General features: G+C 41.3%; 1 protein-coding gene across 3 annotated transcripts in view; it reads left to right on the plus strand.

Moving 5' to 3' along the window:
* DRP2 (dystrophin related protein 2) overlaps nt 1-18,552 on the plus strand; it is a 280,136-nt gene that overhangs the window by 40,230 nt on the left and 221,354 nt on the right. For all 3 annotated transcript variants that reach the window (XM_075184671.1, XM_075184672.1, XM_075184673.1), the window contains exons 7-9: nt 614-815; nt 7,991-8,076; nt 17,862-18,019. In XM_075184671.1, the coding sequence (XP_075040772.1) occupies nt 614-815; nt 7,991-8,076; nt 17,862-18,019 (446 nt within the window). The remainder of the gene's footprint in view (nt 1-613; nt 816-7,990; nt 8,077-17,861; nt 18,020-18,552) is intronic.

Genomic DNA, 18,552 nt, shown 5'->3' on the forward strand with positions numbered 1-18,552 from the left:
TGAGTTATAAACAATGACATTTTCATTCATTTTACTGATTTTGAAGACTGTACAGCTTGTTAATACTGCAAAATGGTGACATTTCCAGGTACAGACATTTCCAGGGACAAATCTTTGAAACCTGGGACTGTCCCTGGAAGTTAGGCATCTACATTTATTAAAATATAATACAAATAAAAAAAATTACATCTCAATTTAGTTGTGTCAATATAAATTTGTAGATGTAAAAGAACCCTTAAAAGGCAAAATAAGGTTGAGGACAAGGAATTATTCAACATACTTATGGAAATATCGTTTTAGGAACTGTTATTATAAAACTAAAGTGCAAGATAAACAAAATACTGCTGCAGTTAAACTAATTTTTTTCCCACTTTCTCTACTTCTCTGTTTTATATATCCTACCCTTCTTTTCCTACTTTTCCATATATATCTTAATCCCTCATATTTTGTGTCAACTTTTTTCAACCACATTACTTCTCCATGCCTTTCTGATGTTGTAATCATACCTGTCTGTTCTACTTATTTCCCTTACTTTTTCTTACTTTGTCACACCTCATCTCTCAATGCACTTTCTTTACCCTTCTCTCCCTTCCCTTTTGTCAACCTTTTTCAGTGGACTTAGTCACACTGCCCCTCCTGTCTCAGATATTTAGCTGTGATATCCTGCAGTCTTCAGATCGTTTTCTTGACGTACTTGATGTCATTCGATGTCTGAGTTCTCTATATGAGCGATTAGAAGAAGAACGTGGACTTTTGGTCAATGTTCCATTATGTGTGGACCTCACCCTCAACTGGTTGCTAAACGTCTTTGATGGGTAGGCATTTCAAGACACCCTGTATGTTAAACGCACTCCCAAGATTTGCAATGTATAAAATATAACCTTAGACGTGTATGCTATGATCATGAAGATTAATTTCCTAGCTCCTATGTGACTCTTAATGATATTTTTCTAAAAAGAATCCTACAAGGAGTGGATCAAAGCCCTGCATAGATTATAACATAGCTCATAATGCATCAAATTTAAATATAAATTAAATAGGTAACTAAATTTTTGGAAATTTTACATATATATCTGTGAATGTTACAAAGTATTAGATCACTATATATATGTTAGGGTGATCCTCCAATATAAGTTATTTATATATCACCCTATCCTGCGAACCTAATGATATATCCCTCATGAACATACCACAATCAACTAAGTAAGAAGATATAAACTATGCAAATTTTCCCTGCTAGAAAACCAAAAATGTTCATATAGTTCATTATGACAGGTTTAAGTGAAGGGGTAACATTCTTTACCTTACAAGGGAGGGAAACCTCAAAAACATTGCATGAAGTGGGACTCATTTAGAGTTGGACACATATGCGCTCAGAACATACACAGGGAAAAGATGCATGCACAAAAAAGCTAATTAATGTTCATATGTTGAGACAGATGCATCTCAAAATACACTCAGCTCAAAAACAATAGCATTTGGTCCAGGCTTACATAAGGGGAAGCAAGTATATATAATGACACCCCACAATAGCGTAGAGATAATGTAGGGATAGCATAGAGATGTGGCTTGGCAGTGTTAATAGTGTTTCTCATTCATTCCATTTGGGGGACGCTTCTCACCTTGGATATAGAGGTTGGTGTGCTGGGAGTAAGGCACTAAAACATAGCAACTTGTCTGGCCTGCTGACTCTTCTCTATGATCCATGTATAAAGGTCCTTCGGTTTTTATTTTTAGTGCCCAAGCAGTAGGACACCATTTATAGTTTATGTAATTTATTTATACTTTAATTTTCACAGATATTTTAACTAGCTGTGTTCTCAGTGAGAACATCACTGTTATAATAGAGGGTACAAGCGTAGTTTCGATGCTTATTGGCCACATTCCTCTACTGTGGAAGTCTCCGTCTGAGAGTTGCTATCAGCGGTCAGCCTCAATGAAAAGGAGTATCAGTGTTGCACAGGCTGAGCACCATTGAGGTATTCTCTGGCAGATGAGGCAAGAGTCTTGTGATACTGCAGAGGTATACGTCTTTATTAAAAAAAATTGTGTCGTACTAGAAACACAGCATTTAGCTCCTCCATATCAAAAAAAGAGAGAGAACTGCCATTTCCTCACAGACTGTTCACCTCTGCATTTATAATCTGGCTATACATGTGAAAATGATCATTTTCATTTTCAGCCTGTGTAATTGGAGTGTGTGTATCACTGTACTAATAATTGGTTATTTGTATTCTGCAAATATAATAGTCACTGTACTATTTCCTGTTTATTGAGTGCTATGACTTGTTAGTCATTATTTAGATTGAGTACTGAATTTAACACTGTTATCTGTTATTTCTTTGCAATAGGGTCAAAATAACTCGCCAGTTCACTCTCTTCTATAGATTGTGTTCTGCTGTGTTTTTTTGTTTCTCTTTTTCTCTGTTTATTTCTAATTATGTCAGAGAAAGGGACTGCACCCAGATCTAAAGCTGTTGGGGAAAAATCTGTGTTTTACTTTACGTGTTCCAAATGCCAGGCAAAATTACAAAATGGAAGTTAAGAACCAGATGCCCTATGCACGAGTTGTGATGCTGAGAACCAGCTCTGCTCATGTCCAGAAGGGATGCTGCCAAAGTGGCTGAGCCTACCTGGATTAAAGCATTCACTCAGTCCTGTCACAATCAGATGCGAGATGGAGGCTACTTGCCAGTATTAACGCAACTGTACTAAAAGGCATTAAAATGTCTAATGCACCCCCTGTGTTTGCCAGGGACCCCCGCAATGAGGTATAGGCATGGCTGGAAGGGACACGCAGGTTGCAGTTCTCCAAGACAGTCACCAGTTGAAGTAGTGATGAACAGCGAGTAGTCAGACAGTCCAAGGTCAATCCAGGCAGGCAAGGAGGTACCATATAGTGGAACAGAAGCATGGTCAGGGAAGCCAAAATCAATACCAGGAGGGAGCATGGTAGCCAAATCAGGATCTAGAGAGTAGTCAGTAACCAGGCAGATTCAGAACCAGGATTTACCAACAGGAGAAGGAACAAATGCTGGAACAAGATGTATGGTGTAAGCCTGATACTCTGGCATAATAATGGCGCCAGAGACTGGTTTAAATAGGCTGAGTGATCCTAATTGGTTCCCCGCTTCGGCGGTGAGTGACATCACTGTCCGCCGACAGCTGTTGCCCACTGCTAGGGAATGGGGACGCGGCCAGCGTGCATGTGCACAATTAGAAGAGTCGGCCGGAAAGACTAATATAATGGGAAAAGTGACAAGAATAGGCACTAATGCTGTTCAAAAAGCTGCCCAAGGTATAAAAGAAAGACCACCAACTTCCCAAAACAATATACACACAATCAAAAGGATATACCTTATAGAGCTAAGTGGGATAAAGATTTAAGCTTGGAATCGAAACGCGTTGCTCAGTCGGAGTGGAGTTATTTCTTTAGACCGAGTTGCACAGATCAGTGGGAGGACCATGGACCCGGGTAACCAACTTTACTCCCCCGTTATGTGCACTTAACTAACAGATTATTTGGTACGCATATAGGAGGGCACTAGCTCTGGTTTTAAGTTGTTTGCAGGACACCATTGGTATCAATTATTTTAATAGATGGTACTGTGCTATACTTGTTTTATTCCTTCATTCATATGTTATGAGCATTGGAGGTTTTCTGAAGCAACAAGGAATCCATCTATGATTTGATGTGCCTGATTAATCGAGAAATCCTGTAAGCAAAATCCCTAAGAGGACCCCCTCACGTGGTTTTCTCATTTTAAAGAAGGGTCGTTACGATTGTATGCACCTGGAAGAGGGTTCACTCCTGTGTGACACTATAGAGACAATTGTATTGCTATTTATTATCCATACAATACTATTCTATGTATATATGTATTTGAGTCTGTTTCAGTCATCCATTCTTAAGGAACAACTTTACCCATTGTGAGGAGTCATGCATGTACTCTTGTTCTTGATCCACTTAGCGCTATAAGGTATATCCTTTTGATTGTGTGGCTGGAAAGACTGCGTCCTGTTGCTAGGCAACGAGATGTCCTTGGAAAGGTGACTGTCCCCAAGATGCAAGGGAAATGCAGAAATGGCACCTGACAGTACCCCCCTCCGTTCTTTCCATTGGGAGTGTACAGGAATCTTGCATCCTCTTAAATCTGGACAGAAGTCAATGAGCATGAAGATTTTCCTTGGAAACCCAGGATCTTTTTTCAAGTCCATAACCCTTCTAATGAACCAGGAACTGTTTTCCCTCTGAAGCTTTGAGATCTCAAGATATGCTCAACTTCATACTACCCAGAGATGGTTTGAATGGCAGGAGGAGCAGAGGGTCCCTTGAAAAATTTGTTGAGGACCAAGGATTTTAATAATGATATATGGAAGGAGTTGCAGTTTATGGGATAAAGTGTTGATAACCTGTGAGATCCGAAAGCGTCCGATAAAGCGTGAAGCTAACTTCACGAATGGAACTTTAGATTACGAGTCAAAAGTCATACCCTGTCACCTACTCATAGTTTAAGGAAGTGTCTATGCCGACGATCAGCCGAGATCTTCTATCATAAAGAGGCCTTGGGCTGGAATGCATTTGAGCCCAGATTTGAGAGAAGTTATGAACAACCGAATCGGCTGCTGGAACAGGAGATGCCGGAATGACCGGGAAGGTACGTATAATAGGGTGTCTCTCAAAGACGGTGAAGAATGGGGATGTATATACATTGATCATGTCCCTCCTTAATTTTCTCTTCTATATTGTGAATAAATCTATTTTAAACAATATATCCTCTTCAATTAATTGTTCCATATCCCTCATTAATTTAGTTGTCCTTTACTGCATTCTCCAGTTCCTTTTTGTGAATTGGTGCCCTTTACTGAACGGTGAGTGAATATCAGTCCTTTATAGAGGAGTAAATTTATACTTTCTTCTTATGAGCTTACACCCCTTTTAATACATGACAACATTCCGCTGGCTCTGTTTGCTGCAGATTGGCATTGCATGCTATTACTAAGTCTATGATCTACAATTATAGATCCTTATCCATCATGTATTCAAACAACATTGTTTTATCTAGGATATAATGTGTATGCATAAGCTTGCAGTTATCCAAATTGAATTTAAATTGCCATGTTATCATTCAGTCTCCCAATTTATCTAGGTCCCCTTATATAGACTCTATTATACTGTATCATTTTTGTGTAAAAACAGAAAAAGTACTTTTAGTTCCAACTTCTATACCATTTATAAATATACATAAGTTAAACAGTATTGGTACCAAGCAAAACTCTTGGTTGCACCACTTACTATTAAGATACTGCTTCTGCAGTCAACTACTTTTGTATGAGAAAAATTAACTGTATGATATAAAGTGTTTATATACTGAATATATAAAAGCAACTAATTTGGAATTTAGCAACTATTACTATAAAATAGTGTATTCAAAAGTAATTGATTCAAATCAATACATATAAATATTAAGACCAAGGGGTAAATGTATCAAGCTGAGAGTTTTCCGGCGGGTTTGAAAAGTGGAGATGTTGCCTATAGCAACTAATCAGATTCTAGCTATCATTTTGTAGAATGTACTAAATAAATGATAGCTAGAATCTGATTGGTTTTTCAAACACGCTGGAAAACTCTTAGCTTGATACATTTACGCCCAAGTCTCTAGTTTAGTTCTTATGTGCCTAAAACACATTTAGTTTAGTCTACCAATGTCTGGAAATGTACAGGAAGGATGCAGCAGCATTCTTTCACAAGAAAATCGCTCAATTATATCTGGTTGATGGAGGTGGAAAAATGCTGTCTCGGAATACCACATAAATGTTCTGTTGTCTAAGATGGCCATGACATATGGATAGCATCCCTCTCAAGCTATTCAAACCATTGGGTGGTCATATATGCTCTGTGGATGGGAGCATTGAAGACACCCCTTCCATCAGGAAAGAAATCTTCAACATTGGGTAAATATAATCAGCACCAAAACTATGCCAACAAATGTGCCCCATAACTAGTTCCTAATCTTACCACAATTGGTCAATCCCATTATTTTGGGGTCACCCTGGCTGAGGACCCAATTCCTCCAGTTTGATTGTCAACGGTCTCCAGTCATTTCTTGGGGGTCCTACTGCAGTAAACATTGTGTCTGCCATGTTCTTCAAGCAGAAACTCACTTGCCCTGCCTCAACCTAGTCTCTGTTCAAGGTCTACCCAAGCCTTACTCTGCCTTCCATGACATTTTCAGCAAACCTGCTTCTGAAGCGTTATCTCCTCAACGGCCTTGGGACTGTCCCATCGACACTGTTCCCGGCAAGAACACCCTAAGGGGAAGAGAATATCCCTTACCCCTACCAGAGACTCAGGCTATGTCACACTATATTTCTGAAAATCTTCTATATTTGACAGAATCCGTGGTGCCCAGATATTTTCCAAATTAGACCTTATGGGAGCCTACAACTTGATTCCCATCCGTAAAGGCGATGAGTGGAATGCTGCTTTCAATACCCAAGATGGACACTCGAATATCTTGTCATGTATTTTGGTCTGTGCAATGCCCCAGCAGTTTTTCAGGAATTTGTTAACAAGATTTTTCGAGGTCTACTCTATCACTAAGTGATGATCTATCTGGATGATATTCTCATCTTTTCACAAAATATTCCCTCTCAATGGGATTGTGTCAAGGAGGTGCTCACCCATTTGCGACAAAACAATATCTTCTGTAAATTAGAGAAGCGTCTCTTCGAGCTTCCCCAGGTGCCTTTCCTGGGATACATGGTATCTGGTATCAGATGGACCTCAAGAAGGTGGAAGCAATTCTCAATTGACCCCAACTCTCTGGGTTGAAAGCTACTCAGCGTTTCATTAGCTTCACCAACTATTACCACTAATTTATTAAAAATTTCTCCACCATTATTGCTCTTATCACCTCCATTACCTTTGCTAAGACACAATCAAAGACCTGCCACTATTTCCGGCTTTAACAACTTAAAGGCCTTCTCTGACGCTCCAGTGCTTAAGCAACCAAATCAATGCAAACCTTTTTTTCTAGAAGTTGATGCTTCCTCAGTTGGTTTCGGTGCCATGCTATCTCAGAAAACTTCCTCTGGTAATTTTCAACTGTGTGGCTTTCTTTCCAAAAAATTCTCTCCTTGTGAAAATAACTAGATAAGGAATTGCTGTCAATTAAAATTGCTTTAGAAGAATGGCGCCACCTTCCTGTTACAATACTTAAGGATCATAAAAATCTTGTATATTTGCATCAATGCTTGTCAAGCCCAGTGGTCACTATTTTTCTCCCGATTTCCGTTAAATCTAACCTACTGTCCTACCTTCCATGGGCTGAATTTACACATAATAATCATCTACACAAGTCTACCATACTAATGGCCCATATCCTTACTGAAATCTGTGACAACCGATTTAGTGTAATGTTGCAACAGTGGGCGCAAGGTCACTCTTTGCAACTGAAAGTAAAAAAGATGTCTTCTCTGGCTGCAAAAGAGGGTTTTTACTGTAACATAGGTGATACTGTGGCATTCACTCCCATAAGCATTGGTATTTGTAGCCACTGTAAATAAATTTAATAAAAAATAGGACATTTTCTTAACATATACATCTACTGACATTAATATAGTTTATCGATGCAGTATTCAATTGGCTGATCTACAGTATGTGGGTAGGACGGAATTTCCAGCGTCTTATGTAGTGGTCGAAGGGGACATTTAGGAGTGGCAGTATGGAAATTTAGAAGTGAAGGTATGAAAAATGTAACAGGAATGTAAGCAAATGGAATGTAATACTTTTAAAATGAAGACAGCAGGAGAAGTGGTGGTAGAGCTATACACCCCCACTTCAAACACTGGTCTTCCACTAGATCAGCTAGAGTTTTTCAGGATGAAATGTTGAACTTGATGAACATGTATATTTTTATTCCACATGAACAACTAAAATGCACAAAAAACTTGTTACTAAATCCACTCATCCTTTCTATCTCATCAGTGCTCGCAACGGAAGGATAAGAGCTCTTTCTTTTAAGGCTGGAATAGTGTGTTTGTGTGATTGTGACGTGAAGGGAAAACTAAAATGTAAGTATTATATTGGATACAGTGGATAGTAATATATAGACATAATGTATAGTTATAGAGGGTAAGAGGACAGAGAGAAAAGTCAAAGCCATGTCTGAAATAACAAAGAAGCAGGCAGAGCTTCAGCATCAGACCAGTATCACCAAAAATGGCTAAACCAGTTGCCAATAGTTAAAACAAATTCCATAGACACTATGCTGCTAATATGGTGTATGCAGGGCCATCAGAAGATCAAGTGGAGCCAGTTTTCTTGGTAGATGGTAACCGCACCCCCCACTGTTTCTTACCTTAGCAGGATGGAGTGGGGGTAACATCTCCTGCTTCCCTCGGTCTGGGAGAGTGGCCCTGGGCAGTCACATCATAGCCCAGCACCACTTTCCCAGCTCATCATTGACCGTGAGGAGCAGCAGCTTTTCCTCCATATCAGCAGCTGGCACACCAAGTTGGGGTACCAAGAAGACATTAAAAATACTAGATGAGTGACATTGTGTCGCTCATTCTGTCCCCTTACCATTGGCTTTCTAGGCGACCACGGGTGTATGATAAATTAACTTTTCATACAAGGTACTTTTATGCAGGCCTTGGTAATCTACAATCTCCATAATGGCTTATTTATTGAACTTGTTTGTGATTTTTTATTTTACATTTTGCATTTGTAGTACTCCTTGCAGTGAAGGACATTTATAAAGCCCATGTAATAGGAATGGATATTGGGACTCACATATAGGGCCTTATTTAGAGTTAGAAGTAAATCTAGGAAGAAAAGGGAATTTTTGCACATTGGCAAAATCATTATCTGCTGCAGGGAGCAAATCGAAAATATGAGGACATATTTAATGTTACGGGGTACATCACAACTCAACTCTAAATTGCAGTGTAAAATAAAGTTGCACAGTATTTTTGTGCTACAGGCAAAAGCAGGCTGTAGGTATGGCATTAAGAAGAAATGTTAAATGCATGGGGCCTGTTGAACATACGTTTGTGTATGAGCAAAGATGAATCTGCACTGTTGCATCATCATCATCAACTCTAAAATTTACACCAGGTTTATTTAAGTGCAAAATTGTCATGTCATATTAATGCATTTCAAGGTCTATGTAACTCAAAATCTCAAAGGGGAATGTTTACTTGCAGCTGAAAGCCCTTACTATTGTTAGGTTGCTAGTGGTCAGATAACGAACCTGCAGAATATGCTGGCGGAGGTCTTCGCCTATAGCAGCCGTCTTTCCCGTAGAGCTAGATGCGCTCACAGGTACTCGGATGCCCCCAGGACTTAACTCCAATGTAGTGTAGGTTCGTTATACTAACCGCAACACAGGCCTGGAGACAGTACAGATGGTAAGGGATGGTCAACGAAAGCCAAGTTCAGGGGTCACTTGCAAGCTAGAATAGTCAGAAAACACGCCAAGGGTCGGGGTCACGAGCAAATCATCAGAATCCAAGGTTCAGGCCAAAAGGTCAGGGTCACAGGCAATAAGAAAGAGAGGTTATATATCACCGCACTAAGTATTTTTGTTTATATTTACATATCCAGACTTATATTCAATTGTGTATTATATGGCTGGATTGGTGCACCTTTGCATGTGAAATATTCAGTTTGAAAACACATGTGGAGGAAGAAAGCATGCTTTAACAAGGGCACTCTGTAATAATTATTTTATTTAAAATATACCTTTTATTAGTTAAATTTTAAAATATGATGTTCCCATCATGAACCTAAGTATCGTAGGCAGCGAAATAATAAAAAAAATTGAAAAGTGATGAAAATCAAGATTAAAATAAAGATGTTAATAAAGTGGCAAATAAATGCCAAGCCTCGCTATGTTGTTAAATTCCTTATATATTTGGAGGATATATTAATTTATATTCTCACGCTGTGTGAATCCAGAGTTAGCCAGATAAATTTACTGACCAATTAAGTTGGTGTTTATAATTTATACCAAAAGCACAGTTTATTCCTTTATTTACATCAGAGGTGATAACTATATTCGTATGTCTATATATCTATTACAAGGGGTTGATCAATTAGGGCTTGTCTAGGATAATAAGCACCAAAGCTAACTCCCTTAAAAGATATCTATGGTTTGTTATACTATATAAGCTGTTATTATGTATCAATTGTTACTTCAAACTTGATAACATTATAATTAAGGGAAAACTATATTTCTCTTATATCATTGTTCCTGTACTAGGTATCAAAGAATGGTTACCATATTTATTAGGCACTTAAAACACCAGGTGGTCTAAAACCTTTTTTTTGGTTTTGCCTAGCTAAAGCGAGTAGCGAAACGCGCGTCGGCGTTCGCCTCGCTATGTTAATATAGGATCTCACGCTGTTCTTATGAGATGCTCTGACATGATATAATCTTATTAGAGGGGTATTAACTCTGCTTCATAAAGATGTATTAAACCTATTAGCCGGGAGATAGTTATAAGAGAGACTGTGATCACTTGATATCTGTATGCTAATTAGCCACGGCATTTAATCAGTAATCTGTAGCATCAGACAAGTAATATAAGGGGAAAACAATTTCCCTCAGGCTAAAAGGACCTTGAAATTGAAGCAGAAACAGTTACTTTATCACAACCTAGATTGAACAAGTGATATCAGACTGGCACTGTCTTTAGGGGAGACTTTGTTACTGCACCAATTAACATGACATAAGTACTATTCTATCCTTTATAATAGAACTCAGGGATAGTTTAAAAAAAGGATTTAGACCACCTGGTGTTTTAAGTGCCTAATAAATATGGTAACCATTCTTTGATCCCTAGTACAGGAACAATGATATAAGAGAAATATAGTTTTCCCTTAATTATAATGTTATCAAGTTTGAAGTAACAATTGATACATAGTAACAGCTTATATAGTATAACAAACCATAGATATCTTTTAAGGGAGTTAGCTTTGGTGCTTATTATCCTAGACAAGCCCTAATTGATCAACCCCTTGTAATAGATATATAGACATACGAATATAGTTATCACCTCTGATGTAAATAAAGGAATAAACTGTGCTTTTGGTATAAATTATAAACACCAACTTAATTGGTCAGTAAATTTATCTGGCTAACTCTGGATTCACACTGCGTGAGAATATAAATGAATATATCCTCCAAATATATAAGGAATTTAACAACATAGCGAGGCTTGGCATTTATTTGCCACTTTATTAACATCTTTATTTTAATCTTGATTTTCATCACTTTTCAATTTTTTTTATTATTTCGCTGCCTACGATACTTAGGTTCATTATGGGAACATCATATTTTAAAATTTAACTAATAAAAGGTATATTTTAAATAAAATAATTATTACAGAGTGCCCTTGTTAAAGCATGCTTTCTTCCTCCACATGTGTTTTCACAGGCAATAAGGCAAAATCCAGTAAACAGGCAAAAGGGTCAAAACAGGAATCCAGCAGAATATCAGAGCAGGTCAGCACAAGTAACACACTAGGACGCTATAACCGGCAGGGAGGCTAAGCCCTCCCTGCCTTATATACCAAAAGTAGCCAATCAGGACTGAGCCCTGTAACAATCCTCAGGCCCTGGCTGCTTAATTGATTGCCTAATTAATCAGCCCGCAGGCTGTATTTAGCGCATGCACCCGGCTGCAGCACTTGCCGGAGCGCAGCGCTTAACACCCTCGGCGTCCGGCCGTTGCCTTGGCAACGGTCAGGCCCGAGTAACCGGAAATGACGCCCTGGTCATCATGGCGACGGCCGGGGACGTCAGTACAGAGAGGAGGAGAGTCGCGGCAGTGCCCGTGGCCGCCGCGGCTCCTGACAGTACCCCCCCCTCCTTGAGGAGGGGTTAAGAAACCCAGACATCCTGGTTTTCCAGGGAATTTTTTTTATAAAATTCCCTAATAAGCCTATCCGCATGTAGACATCTCCGCGGGACCCAGGAACGTTCCTCCAAGTCATGGCCCTTCCATTGAATAAGAAAGTGAACTTGTCCCTGGTCTTTCTTGGAATCCAGTATTTTTTGTATCACAAATTCTCGGTGTCCTTCCACATTAACTGAATGAGGCCTCCGAGGGTGAACACGTCTGAAGTTGCTAGAGAAAATTACAGGTTTGAGTAGAGAGCAGTGGAACGTATTTGGAATTTTCAAGGAGCGTGGAAGTTTCAATCTAAAGGCCACCAGATTTACTTGCTTGATGATAGAAAAGGGACCGATGAATCTGGGACCAAGCTTTCTACAAGGCTGTCTGAGCCTGATATTACGGGTAGAGAGCCAAACCCTCTGACCCACTTTCAAAGAGCAGCTCCTACGGTGTTGGTCTGAATTTTTTTTGAGTAAAAAGAAGCCTGTTTTAAATCAGCGTGAACTTTTTTCTAGATGTTCTTCAGAAACGTAGCTGTGGAGCAGATGCCAGGAAGTCCAGAAAAGTCAAGCACAGTTAATGAGTTGGATCTAGGATGAAACCCAAAATTGCAGTAGAACGGGTAGGTACAAGTGGAGGAGTGACAAGAATTGTTGTAGGCGAACTCTGCCCAGGGTAACAGAGTTGACCAGTTGTTGTGGAACTCAGTGATGTAAAACCGTAAAAATTGCTATAAAGACTGATTGACCCTCTCAGTTTGTCCATTGGATTGTGGATGATATGCTGCGGAGAGACTGATATTTGTTCCAAGGAGACTACAGAACTGAGCAATGAACTGTGAACCGCGGTCAGAGACAATATCCAATGGTAGACCATGGAGCCGAAAGATGTGTTCAACAAAAAGTGAGGCCAAGGTCTGTGCACTAGGGAGTCTGGTTAGAGGTATGAAATAAGCCATTTTACTGAAGCGTTCGACCACTACCCAAATAGTATTGTGGCCTGCTGAGGAAGGGAGTTCCACAATAACGTCCATCGACAAGTGATTCCACGGTCTAGTAGGGACAGACAAAGGCATAAGCTGGCCGCACGGACGACTCCTAGAGGTCTTGTTTTTAGCACAAATCTCACATGACAAAACAAACTCTCGAACATCCAAAGACATGGTGGGCCACCAAACAGAGCGTGAGAGATTTTCTGTGGTCTTACTGATACCCGGATGTCTGGCGGTTTTGTGGTCGTGGGCCTCAGAGAGGACAGCCTTCCGCAGATGAACTGATACAAATAAGTGGTTAGCAGGGGTCTCCGAGGGTGCCAATTTCTGGAATCTAAAGGGGGTTATCCCTAAGTCCTGAGCTAAACCGGCATGAATAAGTGAAGGTCCTGAAATAGGTAGTGGTTTAGTAACTGATGCATGATGAGCAGCAAAGCTTCTGGACAACGCATCAGCTTTAGTGTTCTTAGATCCTGGTCTGTAAGTGATAACAAAGCAAAATCGGGTAAAAAACAATAACCAACGAGCTTGTCTTGGATTCAATCGCTTTGCTGTTTCAATATATTGCAGATTCTTATGATCGGTAATAACTGAGATAACATGGATTGCTCCTTCTAGCCAATGACGCCATTCTTCAAAAGCCCATTTGATGGCCAAGAGTTCTCGATTACCAACATCATAGTTGGCCTCTGCAGAAGAGAATTTCTGAGAGAAGAATGCACAAGGGAACAATCGCTGGTTAACAAGATCCTTTTGAGAGAGTACAGCGCCTGCACCAACGTCAGAGGCATCAACTTCTAGAACTAAAGGCAAGTCAGGATTAGGATGCCTTAAACCAGGAGCGGAAATGAATGCCTGTTTCAAAGCCTCAAAGGAACGGATCGCTTCCGGAGACCAGTTGCCTGGATCTGCCCCTTTTCTAGTGGGGGGCTACCAAATCAGAGAAACTTTGAATAAATCTTCGGTAATAATTAGCGAAGCCCAGGAAACTTTGTACGGCCTTTAGATTAACAGGTTTCACCCAGACAAGGATAGCTTGTACTTTCTTGGGGTCCATAGAAAAGCCAGATGAAGATATGATATACCCAAGGAACGATACACTTTGGACTTCAAACTCGCATTTCTCCAGCTTGGCAAACAAATGATGATCGCATAATTTACGGAGTACTTGTTGAACGTGGAGTCGATGTTGCGACATGGACTGCAAATATATCAGGATGTCATCCAAGTATACTACCACAAACTGACCCAGGAACTCCCGAAGAACATCATTACTAAGATCCTGGAAGACTGCTGGTGCGTTACAGAGACCGAATGGCATAACTAGATACTCATAGTGGCCAGATTGAGTATTGAAGGCCGTCTTCCACTCACCTCCTTTTTTGATGCGGATGAGATTGTATGCCCCGCGAAGGTCGATTTTGGTAAAGATGGTAGCACCTTTGAGTTGGCCAAACAGGACCGAGATGAGAGGAAGTGGGTACGTATTTTTAACAGTGAACTTGTTAAGGCCTCTATAGTCTATGCAGGGACGGAGTCCACCATCCTTCTTGGAAACAAAGAAGCAACCAGCTCCCACTGTGGATTTTGAAGGCCTAATGAAGTCTTTCTGAAGGTTTTCTTTGACATAATCCTGCATGGCTTAGGTTTCAGGACTGGAGAGGGAATATAGCCTCCCCTTAGGTAACTTAGTGCACGGAATTAATTCGATGGCACAATCGTATTCCCTATGAGGAGGCAAGTTGTCGGCCGCTTTCTTAAAGAAAACGTCCCAGAATTCTTGGTATTGCGGAGGTAGTAGCGGTGAAACAGGCTGCAACATCCGGAGAGGCAACTTCAAACAAGTCTGCGAACAAGGAGACCTCCACTGGGTAATCTCCCCTTGTGTCCAATCAATTACCGGGTTATGAAGTTGCAGCCAGGGATGTCCTAAGGTTACTGGTACAGATGGACAGTTAATCACGTAGAACAGGGTTGTCAAACCCGCGGCCCAGCATGCCTGTAAATGTGGCCCAGCAGGAGTTTTGGTTGTGGCAAGGGGGCAGCGCTGTTAATGAAAAAATAAATCCTGCAAAAAAATAAAAAGATAAGAAAATACTTACCTTGTGGTCACGCGGCCCTCCCTCCTCCATGCGGCGCTCGCAGTGAATGTAGGGCATGACATCATCACGTCCGACATCCATTGCGGAGCACAGCACATAGGAGTCACCCGCGCGAACTATCAGCAGCAGTGAAACGGAAAAAAACAAGAGAAGAGGATCAGAGAACAAGTCGATTAAAAGGTAAGTTAAGGGTTTTTTTTTTTTTTTTTTTTATTTCAAGGGACGCTGACCAGTGCATAAACTCACCTGGTCCTGGAGCATCACGGACCTTATCTTCCTGTCTTAATGACTGCTGTATTGAAGCCCTTCATAAAATGTTGTAATAATATCACTTGATGTTTGACAGCAGCCATTAGCATGTCATTGAAGCACTGAGCAACAACAAGGAGCATTAGCAATGTTTTCTATGGTTTGTTTGGATGATCAGCTATCATTAGTGCTAGTGTATTTTATGTGCAGCCCAAAACAACTTGTCGCCTTCCAATGTGGCCCAGGGAAGCTAAAAGGTTGGACACCCCTGACGTAGAAGGTCAGGAATTCTGAATGGAGGGTTCCCACAGTTAGATGTAATGGTGGGGTTTCATACAGGACCTTGCCACCTGGAAGAGATTCTCCATCTAGACCACATACAGAGATAAATGTCTTGATACTGCGGAGAGGAACTCCAGAAGACTTAGCGAATTCCATATCAAGAAAGTTCCCAGTGGCACCGCTATCAACAAAAGCTGAAATGTTAACAGAATGAGCCCCACAGGTGATGTGGGCGGGAATCAAAAAAGCATTTTTAGAGGAGATGATCTGAAGACCTAGGTGAACCCCCTCTCTATCTCCTAGGCCAAATCTTTTCCCGACTTGGCAGGGCAGGAATGAGAAAAATGTCCCTTGGTACCACAGTAGAGACACAAGCCATGAGTCCGTCTTCTGGCCTTTTCCTCTGCTGAGAGGGGGTATGCTCCTAATTGCATAGGTACTTCTGGATCCAATGGTGCAGAAGTAAGTACTGGCGGTAGACCAGACGGCGTCTCTCTTTCCGCCTTCCTCTCCCTGATTCGCCTATCGATTTTAATGGTGAGTTGCATGAGGTCTTCCAACAACATTGGCGAAGGATACTGAACCAATGCATCCTTGATCTGTTCTGAGAAACCTAAGCGGAGTTGGCTGCATAACGCAGGATCATTCCATTCGCTGTCTGAGGCCTAAGGCCTGAGTTCGGCACAGAATTCTTCAGCAGAGCGCCGGCCCTATTTTAGAGCCTGGAGGTGAGCCTCGGCTGAAGCCACCCTATCAGGATCATCATACAATAGGCCTAAAGCGTTAAAGAACGCATCAACAGAGAGTAGTGAAGGGCTTGTAGGAGGAAGGCTAAATGCCCAGGACTGGGGATCACCTTGGAGGAGGGATATAATAATACCGACCCGTTGCTGTTCTGACCCAGAAGAGCGAGGTCTTAGACGAAAATAAAGCTTGCAGCTTTACTTAAAATTGCGGAATAGTGACCATTCCCTGGAGAAACGATCTGGCATATTCAACTTAGGTTCCGGAACGGATGCTGAGGAACCCTGTTGGGCTTGCGAAGACCTTGCGGCTTCCTCTTGAGCAGATAGCTGGTGCGAAAGTCCTTGGACCATCTGGGACAGCGTTTGGATCTGTCCTGCAAGGACTTGAGCTGGAGAGGGGTTCGTCCCTTTACTTTCTATGAAGAATCCTCCCCAGAATTTACTGGCCGGTTATAATGTTAGGCTGCTAGTGGTCAGATAACAAACCTGCAGAACAGACCGGCGGAGGTCTTCGCCTATAGCAGCCGCCTTTCCCGTAGAGCTAGACCAGCTCACAGGTACTTGGATGCCCCCAGGACTTAACTTCAATGTAGTGTAGGTTCGTTATACTAACCGCAGCGCAGGCCTGGAGACAGTACAGATGGTAAGGGATGGTCAGACGAAAGCCAAGGTCAGGGGTCACTTGCAAGCTAGAATACTCAGAAAACACGCCAAGGGTCGGGGTCACGAGCAAATCATCAGAATCCAAGGTTCAGGCCAAAAGGTCAGGGTCACAGGCAATAAGGCAAAATCCAGTAAACAGGCAAAAGGGTCAAAACAGGAATCCAACAGAATATCTGAGCAGGTCAGCACAAGTAACACACTAGGACGCTATAACCGGCAGGGAGGCTAAGCCCTCCCTGCCTTATATACCAAAAGTAGCCATTCAGGGCTTAGCCTTGTAACAATCCTCAGGCACTGGCTGCTTAATTGATTGCCTAATTAATCAGCCCGCATGCTGTATTTAGCGCATGCGCCCGGCTGTAGCACTTGCCGGAGCGCAGCGCTGAACACCCTCGGCGTCCGGGCGTTGCCTTGGCAACGGTCAGGCCTGAGTAACCGGAAATGACGCCCCGGTCGTCATGGTGACGGCCGGGGTCGTCAGTACAGAGAGGAGGAGAGTCGCGGCGGTGCTCGTAGCCGCCGCGGCTCCTGACAACTATAGTAAACTTTCACACTAATGCCACTGATCCCCCTCTTTAAGTGCAAGATATGTGCAATTTTAAATCAAGCCTATAATTGTAATGATAGTGGGTACGGAGCCTATGACATTTTTCTCTAAATCACAGAGTGACTCCTCCCTTTTTCTAACAACTGACCTGACCTGCAAGTAGTTTCCAAACATATTTAATGTAGAGCCAGGCTGGTGTTGCATGACAAAGTGTGTACATCTTTCAGATCCTTTTATCATTGTACTCTGCTTCAATCCCCTGATGACAACTCTGCTTGTAAAGATTGTTGTAGGCCTCCACGTGTCACCTCCTCTCCTGTGCTGTTATGATACACATGAGTGTATCAGTTTGAAAACATTGTATTTTTCCTTCAGATTTATTCTCACAGGTAGCAGGACCTGAAGGGACTTGTGATCAGCGGCAGCTTGGCCTTCTTCTGCATGGAGCCATCCAGATACCCCGCCAACTAGGAGAGGTTGCAGCTTTTGGTGGAAGTAATGTTGAACCCAGTATTAGGAGCTGCTTTCGATTTGTAAGTGGAAAAATGTATAATTGCTTTTTCTCCTTGGTCAATTTCTATTTAATTTTCAGGCTATGTCAATTTATTAAGCTACGGTGCAGTGGATCATTACTATATGATAGCAACAAGCTAAATGTGTCACTTACTAAATTGCAATGTTTGCGCAATAAAGCTTTACAGCTCTAAGGAGTATATTTACTAAACTGTGGGTTTGAAAAAGTGGAGATGTTGCCTATAGCAACCAATCAGATTCAAGTTATCATTTGTTTAGTACATTCCACAAAAATGATAGCTAGAATCTGATTGATTGCTATAGGCAACATCTCCACTTTTTCAAACCCACAGTTTAGTTAATATACCCCTAAGAGTGTAACATTGCATTGTAGTAAGCAGCTCGCTTTGCTAGGGTTTACAATTCAACAGTCATCTCTTGCCACTCCTTGCTGTTCATCGCTAAATGCTGCTAGGTTTCAGCTTGACATGCAATGCTGCTTATTGCAGCTGTGTAGTTTGTCTGGTAAATTACCCCTTTGATAAGCAACATA

Source organism: Mixophyes fleayi, chromosome 9 (genome assembly GCF_038048845.1).
Source record: "Mixophyes fleayi isolate aMixFle1 chromosome 9, aMixFle1.hap1, whole genome shotgun sequence".
Taxonomy (NCBI): Eukaryota; Metazoa; Chordata; class Amphibia; order Anura; family Limnodynastidae; genus Mixophyes; species Mixophyes fleayi.